Here is a 14014-nt window from a genome sequence, read left to right as displayed (position 1 = left end):
CAACCTAATCAAAGTCTCTAGGGTGGAAAGGACCTTCATATTTTTACTTCCCCACAGGATATGCTATCAAGCAAACAACTCTTGAAGGACAAACCATATCAATGTGGCCTCAGTCAACATCAGTCAATACTGTTTAAACTAATGACTCACATGGAAGTATGGTTCCATAGATGGCAACAATCCTCCAGCACCTTGCCTAAGTAGGCAATCTTGTGAGCCAGGACAGCCTGTATCAGCATTATCATCATTGTATCCACACATCTGCATTCTCCTCCAGAGGTCACCAAATAGAATTCAGGAGCAGAGACCCCGGCTCATTTTTCCCCTCCCTACCCAAGGATGTGAAAGCTAACTGGAGCTTTCCCACTGAGGCTCTACTACATTTATTAGGTTTCTTCAAAAATATACACATTCATGAACAACCTCAGGAAAGACCATAAATATCCATTTCCTACTGTGAGATATTTTTGGCATTTTTTTTTCCAGATTTATTTGAATTAAATATTGATTTAAAATGTGACCAAGTAGTAAAGACCATGTAGCATGATGCAGTTTTCCATTTTAAATCAGTATCACATTTTGGTTAGAATATTTAATTGCATTAGCTACTATGGTCATCTTCAAGCCAGCAGCAACTGTATATCTGGTGTCAAAAATTGATATTTATTAATAATTTACTTGTACCTAATGCATTATACAAACTGAACAAAATAAAAAAGCTTCTAAATAATTACCTCATCACAGTTAAAAACAAGGACCTGTCTACCAAAGAGGCCACCTAGTGCTTTCACAGACTCTGTCTTGCCAGTACCAGCTGGTCCATATGGGTTTCCTCCAAGCCCCATCTTCATGGCTTGAGTGAGAGTCAGGTAGCACTTGTCTGTTAGAGGAGTATGAACCAGCTTTGGAGCATTACCCTATTAGAGAATTCAAAAAGCCATATTGTTAACAATCACATGACAAATATTCTCATCACATTGTTTCTTCATACTGGAGATCCTTTCTACTATGGGATAATCTCTTTTCCATGTTACCATTATTAAGGAAATGCATGTTACTTCTTAGAACATTATCATCTATAAATTACTGTTGGCAATATTGGTGGATGAAGCCTTAATGCATTTGCACAACACTTTTTGTCCAATATGTTGAAGCAGAAGTTAACCCCTTTATTTTAAAATAGTAGACAAAGCAATGTTATTGGAGGTAGAGGTATTGCTGACTGCAGATAATTTCCCATGCAAGAACAAATTGCAGCATCACCTAGTGATTTCTGCTCTATCACAACTTCAGTTTATCAAGTCACATTGAAGTGAGACACTATTCCAGTGGTTCATTGGATGTTGAAGAAGAGTAAGGGGTTCTCCTGGTGTCCTCAGTAACATTCTTGTCTCAATCAATTGCAACAAAAATACATTGGCCCAGTAATTCCAGTCCCAACGCGTGAGTATGGATGGGGTACTCACGCGTGGGCCCGTTGGAAGTGCCAGATTTCAGCATGCACAGCGCATGCGCGGAAAACCGGCATTTGCTCTCCTCTGAACCAAGGGGTTAAGAGGCGTTTCCCTAGCGACGTTTGAGGCAGTGCGTACGCGTTGAACTTCGTTTTTTTTTACAGGTTTGTCTGTGCGTGAAGCCCTCCACTTTTTACAAATGTAAAAAGCAGACGTAAGGACTTAGTTTTATAAGGTAAGTGGTCTAATAATTAAAGTTAGAAATTTTTTTCCACAGGTTTATTACTTTTGAAGAATTTACAGTAAGGTAAGTTAATTTTTGGACCCGATTTCGTGAAAAAAAAAATTTGGCAGAAATTTGATTAATTGTTTAAATTAGTTTTTTAAAGTTATTAATAGTTAATTTAATTATTGGAATGTTTTTTTTAACTTTAAAGTTTAAGTAGTGTTTTGGGTGCCCGTACTTTTCATGAGTTTGACAGGTCTTATGTCTAACTCATGAATGGACTTTTGTAAACTCCCATTGGTTGCCCAGTGCTCACGTGATCCCAGCCGGCTCATCGCACTAAGTACGCCGCTGGATCACGCACGCACAGCGTGCCGGGAGCTGAACCGGGCCACAGACCGGAATTCCAAGCAGGCCCAGTCATAAAATGTCAGCGCGATATGTAAGTGTAGGTCGGGGGCTTGCACCCGCGGGAAGCCCCCGACCCGAATTTCTGGGCCATTAACTGGCCAATCGAAGATCCCAGGTAGACACTGCTAAATTACTATTTCCAGGCATCTTTCATAAACCTGGTTACTGTCAGGTAGTCTCAAATTACCGTCAGCTATTTTCCAATCAAATTTACTACCAAGTTCCAAACAAACTGGATAAAATAATTTTAATTTTAAAGAATTAAAAATAATAAAGAAAATCATGCCACAAAGATTGATTATCCTGGCATCAACAGATGAGCATTTTGATTTAGTATTACATGCCTTTGCGATGGATAACTGAAGGGAGAAACCCTTGTAAAATTAAGCACATCCTCTGAAAAGTCAAGCCATCAAAGAAAGGCTCTGAACAAAATTGTAGCAAATCTGGCTTTCCATCTGCAACCTGTATAAAATTGCTAAGGATCAGTCAAGTCTGTCTCAGGACAGAGCAGCCAAAATTACTGCTATATTATCCATTTAGATCTTGTAAGTGATCTTGGGAATGAGAGGAAATGGAGGTAATCCATACATAATCATCCCTCCCAAGAGATTAATATTGAAATTACATAGGATTACATAGGCTATACAGCACACAAACAGATCATTTGGCCCAACCCATCTAGGCCGGTGTTTATGCTCCACTCGTTTTTCCTCATCTAACTATCAGCATAACTCTCTATTCCCTTCTCCCTCATGTGCTTATCTAGCTTCCCCTTAAATGCATCTATACTATTTGCTTCAATCACTCCCTGTGGTAGTGAGTTCCACATTCTCACCACTCTCTGGGTAAAGAAGTTTCTTCTGAATTCGCTATTTGATTTCTTGGTGACTATCTTATATTGATGGCCTCTAGTTTTGCTCTTCCCCACAAGTGGTAACAATCTCTCTGGCCAGGATTTTACGAACCTCGGCGGGTCTGTGGCGGGTCCCGACCCCGCTGCTGTCTCCATCCTGGCTTCTGAAATGAATTTCCCTTGATGGGGCTTGTTAAACCCGCCCAGCGTGTTTCCTGGCCAATTAGAGGAAGCAGGTCTGGTGACGTCATTTGATGATGCGTCATCAGCCGGTTTCCTTAAAGGGACCATGACCAACTTTATTTTGACACTTGTGCTGTCAGTGTTCTACAGCATTGACCACAATATTTTTTCATCGTGTATTGTTCTGTCTTTGCATGAGTTAGCATTAGTATAAATTGGAAGAGTGGTGCAGGTATAAAGATAGGAGCCGGTATTTGTGGGTCTGATTTTTTTTTTCCTGTCCTTCTTTTCATACCTACCGCTGTATCTTAGCAGGAGTTTTGGGGGGGAAATGATTTTCATATGCAGCCATTTATTTTTCTTTAACTCTGTGTCCAAACAGACATTTCTAATAATCTGTTGAATTTTGTTTTTACAAAATGGGGTAACTAAAGGAAGCATTTTGCGAGACATCTGTGACAGTACCGGATAAGTTTCCCCAATTTACTGAAATGTGCATCTTCACTTATACGATAAGCAGTTTCAGCAGAAAAACACACGACATAACTGGTTACAACTGCAGGTGTTCAACTTAAAGAAATTTGAAACTTACCAAAATATTTGAAACAAAATTCTGACATATTCCATTTACTTCCCCAAAAAGTGAGTAAAATCAAAACACTAAATAATCTTGCAGACATATTATAAACTTTAAAGCTAGTAAAATGGGATATAAGTACCACCTATGTATTGAAAATATGGGATAAAATTCAACTTTGGCAGGAGCACAAAATGGGCAGTCATGGATCGGCAGCCCTTATACACCCTGCCTGATGGAAAGGGAAATCAGGGGGGGTGTATAACAGACGGGCAATCCGCTATCGACCTTTTGCGCCACAACCTCCCCCCACCCCCACACGCCAAAGTTGCATTTAGTCCCCATGCAATCATTTTATACACACAAGCTTCTTTATACTGTTAACATATTGTAGACTTGGCACACGAGGGTAAATCTTTTTTTTTTTGAGAGCTATACCTTCAACAGGGTCTCCTACATAGTCAGCGCATACCAGAAAATGGTAAGCAGCATGACTACGACTATCTGGTGTGTGCTGGCTGCATACAATACTCCACTGTTGTTTGGAGCCTTGTAAAATATATCCTGTATTGTTTATAACTTCCTTACAGAATAAGAACCCACATAAATTGCATTTTTTTAAAACTCCTAAAGAGAGTGTCCTAAACAGAGTTTACTGCACTATGAGCATTGCTAGTTGTAGCAAGATAAAGCAGCACCTGGTATTCATATGTATACTGGAACACTGCATCAACCATCTGAATGTAACAGTAATTGTCTGGTTTCATGTAGAACCGAAGTTGTTTCTTCCAAGCCCAGTCTGAAATGTTGCAAATCTGCGCTTGATTCAATTGCTTAACCACTTCTATATTGTGAATGATGTCAAGAATTAGGGCTTTGAGCTTCAACTCCAGAACAGTAGTCTCTGAAAGCACACACAAACATACAAAAATGGGCTTCAGACACAAAAATTCACCCAGCATGTGAAAATGTATATAGGTTAACTAAACATCAAGCATAGGGATTAGTTTTGAATTGCTCGAGCTACAGCACTGACACAATGGGTCAAATAGCCTCTATTTGCACTGTAAACTTCTACAGTTCTATGTTGCTAACATTTTAATGAGCACATTAGATCAAGTCACTACAAACACAATCTGTCCTTGTTAATTTGAACAAAACTGTAACTGTAAAATTATCAGAGTAAGGAAGGTGGATTTTCAAATTCAAGATTGCTGCCAAATTTAAAATAGCCGAACAGAATGTATAGTTCAAAATGAAAAATAGAGCCCGTTTCACATTCAGTGTGGCTAAACAATTTTCTTCTGCATATTCCAAGTAGCTCTTCAGCTGCTGCTTGTAATACTGTGTGTTAAAGTTGCAAATGATGTCAGGGTACAGGAACTGGATGTGAGCTATCATTTGGGTGACAGACACTGTAGGTGAACATCTGCCAGTGTAGTTTCCACACATTACCTCTGGAGACCCCCAAGGACCTATCCTTGGCCCTCTCCTATTTCTCATCTGCAAGCTGCTCCTTGGCAACATCAACAGAAAACATGTCAGGTTCCACATATACACTGATGTCACCCAGCTCTATTTCACCATCACCTTGTTCAACCTCTCCACTGTCTCTAATTTGTCACATTGCTTGTCCAACATGAGCAGAAATTTCCTCCAACTAAATATTTGGAAGACCGAAGCCATTATCTTCTGTCCCCTCCAAAAACTCCGTTCTCTAACCACCGTCTCCATCCCTCTCCTTGGCAACTGTCTGAGGCTTAACCAGACTGTTCACAACATTGGTGTCTTACTTGACCCCAAGATAATCTTCCGACCACATATCCGCTCCATCACCAAGACGCCTGCTTCCACCTCCTTAACATCGCCAGACTCCACCCCAACTCAGCTCATCTGCTGCTGAAACCCTGATCCATGCCTTTGTTAACTCTAGACTTGACCATTCCAATGCTCTCTAGCCGACCTCCCATCTACCACCCTACATAAACTTAAACTCATTCAAAACTGCTGCCCGTCTCCTAACTCACACCAAGTCCCATTCACCCATCACCCCAGTGCTCGTGGACCTACATTGGATACCAGTTGAGCAACGCAACGATTTAAAAATTCTCATCCCTGTTTTCAAATTCCTCCATGAACTCACCCCTCCCTATCTCTGTAACCGCCTCCAGCTCTACAACCCTCTGAGATATCTGTGCTCCTCCAATGATGGCCTCTTGCTTCCCCCCCCACCCTCCCCACACCCCCACCCCCAGCCCCGCCCCCGGCCCCCGAGTTTAATCGCGCCACCACTGGTGGCCTTGCCTGCAGCTGCGAGGCCCTAAGCTCTAGAATTCCGTCCCTAAACCTCTACGCCTCTCTACCTCTTTCCTCCTTTAAGATGCTCCTTAAAACCTACCTCTTTGACCAAGTTTTTGGCCCTGATATCTCCTTATGTGGCTCAATGTCAAATTTTGTTGGCTAATGTTCCATTTAATCGCCTTGGGATGTTTTATGAAGTTAAAGGTGCTATACAAATGCAAGTTGTTGTTGTTGAATGCATGCATTGTCCAGTTGCAGGATCACCTGTTGCCCGGAAATGTGCCTCTTCAGGTTAAAACTCTCTGAAGAGGATACATTAATTTATTCTCAGGATGTGGGTGGCACTTGCTAAGCTGCATTTATTGCCCATCCCTAGTGTCCTTGAAAAGGTGATGGTGGGCCTCCTCTTTGAGCCGCTGCAGTCCTTGTAGTGATAGGCCTAGAAATTCGGTATAGCCGAGTTTGGGGCGCTACAGCCGGGCGGTCGCAAAACTTTGCGCCCGGCGCAACTTAGCGCCACCTTCGCCGATATTCAGTTGCATCGCCCCCAAGAGGTTGCTGCAGCGCTAAAGCAGGCGATGCACGAGTATCATAAGGCGCTAAGCCGGCGATCCGGGGCGCTAACACCGAGGGCGGGTGCAGCGCAGGTGCGGCGAGTTACTGATTGAAGGCAGACAGTCAGGCGCCGGTCAGCACTTAAAGGGGGAGGGTGGAATTGTTTGGCTGCCACGCCCTGCACACTGCAGCCCTGAGGGAAGGCCTGAACAGTGCTAATTCATCTGCTCCACGCCCAGGAGAATGGAGAAGCCAAGGGAGAGCGCAGCGCTTTGGCGAGGGTGACCTGAGGGTGCTGGTTGGCGCAGGCGCCATGTTCTGTTCCCTGAAGGTGGCAGGAGGCCGCTGCCCTCCGAATATCGGAAAGCCTGGAGGGAGGTGGCAAGCAGGGTCGCCTCCAACAGCGTGGTTGCCAGGATTCCCCTCCAATGCCGTAAAAAATTCAATGACCTCACTCGGGTTGTCAGAGTGAGTACCCTTTCCAGTATCCTCCTCATCCCTGCATGTGCTCCTCAGTTGATGGCCAAAGGGCCGTGAAAGCCCTACTGCCCAGCCCTCATCCAGCAGCTATGGGACTGTCATGAAAAGCACTTGCATATTCAGGAGTTTATACACTGTCAGGGCTGTTCCACCATGGGAGGCTGTGTAGCCAAGATCAGGGCTTCACACTGTACTTAGAGCCCGTCCTCTCTCTTGCAGGGCAAGCTGGCGCACAACCGGAGACAGCAGCGCCAGACCAGGGGAGGCCATCCTGACATTAAGCAGCTCAGCGACCTAGAGCTGCGAGTGGAGCAGATCATGGCAGGCCGGCTGATTGGCCCCGTCGCGACTGGAGATGCCAACCCTGTTCTGGGCACCAATGGTAAGGTTCTCACCTTTTTGACCTCTCTCTTTCCACCTGCGCCTCACGCCAGCATCCTTTGCCACTATTGAACCAATGCAGTGCATAACAGCACTCATGCCTCCCTCGCTGCCGTCATGTCCTCACTCTAAAGCAACTCTTGTGCCTCCCTGCTTTCAGATGGTGACTCGCCAGGTGAGGAGGCGGCCCCTCAAGCTGGCACTGTGTCGGACTCAGACCTAGAGGAGGAGGAAGAGGAAGCCGCCCCATCAGGGACACCCTCGGCCGAGGCAGCCCATGGCCATGCTGGGGACACGTCTTCCCTGGAGGGGAGCAGGGGGGAAGTGTCGGAGGAGAGTGATGCTCCGGGGACCAGCGGGCTGCAGCAACGCGGGAGGGGTGTGGAAGCTCGGCGGCCTTCTCCCCGGAGGGAGAGTGTGGCCTCCAGTCCTGCTACAGTGAGCGCAGAGGAGGTGCGGCTCCTTGCGGAAATGGGCGCCCAGGCTGAGCGCAGGCACACTGAGCTCATGGCTGCAGTGGCAATGATGCCTGACTCCATAGAGTCACTGGCAAGGAGTGTGCAGGAATTCAGGGCAGCACAGGCCAGGAGTCTGCAGGACTTCGCGGCAGCACAGGCGGCCTCCAGCCAAGTGCTCAGTCATGCCGTGCATTCACTGGCTGGTGTCATCCAGACACAGACCAGGGCCACACGGGCACTAACTGCTGCCACACTCGCTGGCTCGGCCAGGCATTGCCGGGGCACTCGCCGCGCCGCAGCAGCCCAGCAGTCTGTGCTTCAGCAGATTGCTGCGCATGTTGCAGTGCTGGCCCGTGCAAGTGCCAGTGAATCAGCCGACCAGGGAGTGCCTGTGCTCTGTCAGGTTGGCAGCATTCCTGCAGCCAACACTGTCACTCCTCCACTGCAGCTGCCACCACCCGTAGGACAGACTGCTGCCGCCCAAGCTGAGTTGGAGCAGTCCGCAGCTGGGCCCTTCAGGCCCAGAGCTGGTCCAGGCCGACCCCCAAGGGCATCTGCTGTCTCACCAACTAACCCTCAGCAGCCTTCCCCCAGCCTTGCTGTAGCCACTGGGGTCCCATTGAGGAGGAGCTGCAGGGCGGGTAGGGGCCATGCCCAGAAGCAAGACGGATCACCCTCACAGGTGAAAAGTAGAAGGTCTGGCCAATTTTGTTGTTTTTTATAAACAGGCTGAGACTGTTGTATTTCTTTTTTATATGAAGGCCGAGACTGGCGTTTTTGTTTTTTATATAAAGGCCGAGACTGGTGTGTTTGTTTTTTATATAAAGGCCGAGACTAGTGTGTTTTTGTTTGGGGGGTTTCTCTGAATTAGTTTGTCATGCGGGAAGGGCACAGAGGTATCACAGTAAAAAAATTTCTTTAATCGCACTGTCCATGTTTGCTTTTGGAAGTATTGGTTGCCTTGATCGGCTGAGGGCTTGCGGAGCGGCTACATTCATCTTCCTTCATTGGCACAAGCCATTCCCTGAGAGGGGGCCTAGAACCGAGTTGCAATAAGCCGCTGACGGACAGCCCTTGCACTTTCTGCCTCCCTCCCATCCTGGTCCTCCTCCTCCTCCTCTGGTGGTCCTCCAATGTCTGCTGGCAGTGGCTGAGTCCTGCGGATAGCCAGGTTGTGCAGCATGCAGCACACGACAACGAAATGGGAGACTCGCTCAGGCGAGTACTGTAGGGCTCCCCCGGAACGATCCAGACAGCGGAACCATTGCTTGAGCACGCCGATTGTGTGCTCAATGATGTTCCTGGTTGCTTGATGGCTGTCATTGTATCGCTGTTCTGCAGGGATGCTGGGCGTATGGAGCGGGGTCATCAGCCAGGTGCACAAAGGATAGCCTTTGTCCCCGAGAAGCCATCCTCGTGGGTGAGGCTGGGCCTGGAAAAGGTCTGCCACAGAAGTCTGGCGCAGGATGAAGGCATCGTGGCTGCTGCCTGGAAAGCGGGCATTGACAGCTAGTATGAGCTGTCTGTGGTCACACACCAACTGCACGTTGAGCAAATGGTAGCCCTTCCGGTTGCGGTAATCCTCGGCATTCTCCAGAGGTGCCCGCAAAGCCACATGCGTGCAGTCAATGGCGCCCTGCACCATGGGGAAGTCCGCTAATGCTGCAAATCCCATTGCACGCTCTTGCTGCTTGTCGAGGGTCATGGGGAAGGAGATGAACTGACGTCTCCTTCTGAAAAGGGCATTGGTCACCTGGCGGATGCAGCAATGTACCACGAACTGGGAGATGTTGGAAATGTCCCCAGTAGCGGATTGGAAGGAGCCGGTGGCATAGAAGTTGAGAGCCACCGTCACCTTCACTGCCACCGACAGAGATGTCCTGCTCCTCAGCTGTGGCTGCAGATCTCTCTGAAGCAGGTGGCAGATCTCTGTGACCACCTCCCTTCTGAATCGCAGCCTCCGAACACACTGCTCCTCAGACATGTTCAGATATGAGAACTGCTGGCGGTATACCCTGGGTGGGTAAGGCCTCCTGTGCCGATGCCTGTTGGCCCTTCTCCGCTGGCCATGACTGGCAGTCTCTCACGGCGTCTGAGCCCTCTGAATGCAATGCAGTAAGCCAACGTTTGCACCCATTGCAGCCCCCATTAGATGTATCGAATTAATGCTATGGCACTGAAAATCAATTACAAGTGCAAAGCTCTGGCCTGAAGCCAGAAGTACCTGAGCGAGTGTTGATTCAAACCAGAAAGCTCTCTCCCTTTGTCTCTCTCCAAATATCAGTGTCTCACAAAGAAGGAGTGGAGCAAAATGGCTGACATTTATACTGCAGGAGGAGTCCCCTTTAATTAGTGCCCCCCGCGCCCCGCAGCGACTGGGAACCGTTCCCCTTTACCAGTCGCTGGGGGCGCCAGACGCACAATAGGCCGGCGCCACTGAATTTCCGGTTCGGGGCGCACAAAGGGCATTGCACCATGAAATGATGTCAGGATCTGCGCGCGCAGCTGAGCGCGCGCAAAGGTTTTGCGCCGCCATTAAATCGTTACTCAATTCCGCGAGAGGCGCAGATCGCGCCGCGCCCGGTCGCTAGACGCTTAGCGCCCCACTTCTCGCCCTCTTAAGGCGCTAGTGGCTGGCGCAACCAACTGAATTTCTAGGCCATAGTGTTCCCATAATGTTTTAGGAAGGGGTTTTCAGAATATTAACCCGGTGACGATGTAGCTTTGTTGATATATATATATATAATATAGAATTGGAGATAATGTTTCCATGACATTGCTGCTTGTCCTTCTTGTTGATAGAGGTCACAGAGAAGGGAGGTGCTGTCGAAGTAACCTGGGTGAGTTGCTGCAGTAAATCCTGCAGTTCATACATATTGCAGCCACAGTTCACCACTGGTGGATTAAATCTAGTGGCAGTTACTCCAATCAAGCGAACTGCTGTCTCCTGGATAGTGTAGAGCTTCTCGAGTGCTGTCATGGCTGTACTCGTCCAAGCAAATGGTGAGTATTCCATCACATTCCTGACTTAAGTTTTGTAGATGCTGGATAGGCTTCAAGGTGTCAGAAGGTGACCCACTCATCGAAGAGTATCCAGCCACTACACTGCTCTTGTAGCTTAAGTACTGATATGGCTGGTCCAAATCAGCTTCTGGTCAATGGTGACCCCCCCAAGATGTTGATGGCGGGGGACGATAATGCCTTTAAGGTCATGGGGAGATGGTTGCGCTTTCTCTTGTTCAAGCTGGCCATTACCTGGCACTTATGTGGCACGAATGTTAACTGCCAATCATCTGCTAAAGCCTGGGTGCTATCCAGGTCCTCCTGTAGGCCACTCCATTATCGGAGGAGTGTGAATGGAGCTAAACACTGAAATCTACAGCAAAGAGCCCCACTCCTGATCTTATAATGAGTTAAGGTCATTGATGAAGCAGCTTCCCTGAAGAACTCCTATAGTGATATCCTGAGCCTGTGACGATTGGCCTCCTATAACCAAAACAATCGTCTATGTGTCAGGTATGACTTCAGTCACTGGAGGATTTTCCCTTTGACCCCATTGACTTCAGTTTTAGTAGGACTCCTTGGTGCCCTATTTGGTCAAATGCTGCTTTGATGTCGACGGCAGCTACTCTCACCTCTTCTGGCAGTTAGCTCTTGCTAACTAAATCAAGGCTGTGATGAGTTCTCGAGCCAAGTAATTCTGGCAGAATCCAGAATGCTAAACGTTGGTTGGCAAGTTATTGGTGAGCAGGTGCTGCTTGACAGCAGTATCGATGGCCCCTTCCATCGCTTTACTGGTGATAGGATGGTAGTTGGCCAAGTTAGATTTATCTTAGTTTTTATAGATAGGATATATCTCAGCCATCTTCCATATTGTTAAATAGATACCAGTACTGTACTGGCTGTACTGAAATACCTGGGCTCGAAGAGCGGCTCGCTCTGGCGCATAGCTATTCAGCACTACAGCGAGGATGTTGTCAGGGCCCATTACCTCTGCTGTGCCCATGCACGCAGCCACTTGTTAATGTTACATGGAGTGAAACAAATTGGTTGGACACTGGCAACTATGAAGGTGAGGACCTCAGGAAAAGGCCAGGTAGGATCATTCACTCAGCATTTTTGTCTGAAGATGCTTACAAACACTTCAGCCTTGCCGGAATTTTCTTCCGTCCGTGCGGGCGGGATTGGAGGCGGGTCGGGTGCAAAATTTGAAATAAATCGGAGTGGGTTTGGAACCCGCCGTCATCCCACCTCCTCGCGCGTTTGCCAGCACGGCTGCGACCCAAACGGCAGAGGTGGCCGAGCTAATTTAGATCATTAGTAGATACTTGTTAGACCCTTAAGCATCTTTTTAACCCTACCTTTCCACTTACACTGCATGAGCACAGGAATCACACAGCTCGGGAACCACGTCTGTGAACCAGAGGCAGAAGTTCAGTGGCCACTGATGGAACTCATTACTGCACAGCATGGAAAGCAAAAGAAATACTCCTACCTGACACCTGGTTAGTTTCCTAAGGCAGATGCTGTTGTTGAGTGCACTGTCAGCACAGATTTAGTTTTCGAGAGGTTGCAAGTGTTTTCAGAAAATTCGGGAACCACTGTCACCTCATTGATACAACCTTTCACACCACTAACAGATTGCTTCTCTCATCTCTACTTGGCCTGCCTTCTATTACATCAGTATGGGTGCCGTTTATAATGTCTCACCTTAGTCCTCGGAATCGGACCAAAATGAGCCTAGACACAAGCAGCACCAGGCAAACCAGCAGCACCAACACCAGGCTTTGGCAGATGATTGGCAGATAACTGCTGAGTTTTTCCAGCATTTTCTGTTGTTATTTCGGATTTCCAACATCTGCAGTATTTTGCTTTCGTACTAGTGTTTGGTTCACTGTCACACCTCTTCTAGGAATGCCTACCTTGAAGAAGTTCTGCTCTTCTCTTCGACGGGATCTCCGTTTGGCTCTTCAACCTTGTTCATCTTCATTACTTTCAGTTTCCCTTCTCGTGTTTGATCAGGTATCTGCCAAGACTCGGTTTCACAGCCACATCATTTTCCTCAGCAACTGTCTCCGGTTCCGACTTATTCCACGTGGATTCCAACTAAACTTCCACCCTTCGTGCTTCGGATCCACCCAGGATTACAAATATCTCCAAGATATTCATCGTTCCTCGAACTACTGCTCTCGCCGCATCCTGAGATCCACGCTCAACGCCATGCGGCGCCACATGAACACTCTCGACTTCTCTCTTCAGCAACACCGGCGCACTCTATCTCAAAGCTGTCCGGGTCCACAGTTCCATTTCATCCATCGACTCATCCGACGCTTCAACAAAAAACTTTTCTTCTTCCTTTCCAATGTCAAGGATCGCAAGCTTCATCAACTCTTGGACACCAATGCCCCTCCGGAACCTTCTTCCCCTTCACTTTCCTCTGACCCCCCTTCTCCCAATCTCACCCCCTGCCGCGTTTTCACTATCCCCTCTGACCTTCCACTCTCTGACCCTGAACGATCAGTCCTCAGCAAAGGCCTGAGCTTCATCCCCTTACGCCCCCACCTCAATGAATTTCAAGCTCGGCACGATGTTGAGCTCTTTTTCCGCCGCCTTCGTCTCCGTGCCCACTTCTCTGGCCAGGAGTCTTCCCCCCGCACAACTGACCCTTTCTCCCGCTTGCAGAATTCCTGTTCTACCTGGATCCCTCCCCCGGCCTCTTACCCTCTCTAGATCTTTTCATCGCTAACTGCCACCGTGACATCGGCCGTCTCCATTTCTCTGCTCCCCTCACTCACTCCAACCTACCTCCCTCTGAACTTGCAGCACTCCATTCTCTTAGATCCAACCCTGACATTGTCATTAAACCCGCTGACAAGGGTGGTGCTGTTGTTGTTTGGCGCACTGACCTCTACCTAGCGGAAGCTGAACGCCAACTCTCCGACACCTCCTCCTACCTCCACCTGGACCATGACCCCACTACCAAACATCAAACCACCGTTTCCAAGACTGTCACTGACCTCATCTCCTCTGGAGATCTTCCCCCCGCTGCCACCAACCTCATAGTTCCCCAACCCCGCACAGCCCGCTTCTACCTCCTTCCCAAGATCTACAAACAGGACTGCCCTGGTAGAC

General features: G+C 47.9%; 1 protein-coding gene across 6 annotated transcripts in view; it reads right to left on the bottom strand.

The window, feature by feature from the left end:
• The window catches only part of dync2h1 (dynein cytoplasmic 2 heavy chain 1), a 996931-nt gene that overhangs the window by 802173 nt on the left and 180744 nt on the right, over window positions 1-14014 (bottom strand). For all 6 annotated transcript variants that reach the window (XM_085999037.1, XM_085999042.1, XM_085999039.1 and 3 more), the window contains 2 exons: window positions 4406-4611; window positions 735-917 (listed from right to left, as the gene is read on the bottom strand). In XM_085999037.1, the coding sequence (XP_085855163.1) occupies window positions 735-917; window positions 4406-4611 (389 nt within the window). The remainder of the gene's footprint in view (window positions 1-734; window positions 918-4405; window positions 4612-14014) is intronic.

This window comes from Somniosus microcephalus, chromosome 10 (assembly GCF_052327205.1).
Source record: "Somniosus microcephalus isolate GS21.2 chromosome 10, FLI_Smic_1.0, whole genome shotgun sequence".
Classification (NCBI taxonomy): Eukaryota; Metazoa; Chordata; class Chondrichthyes; order Squaliformes; family Somniosidae; genus Somniosus; species Somniosus microcephalus.
The sequence above is the reverse complement of the archived record's forward strand: the minus strand, read 5'-3'. Positions and strand labels throughout refer to the sequence as shown.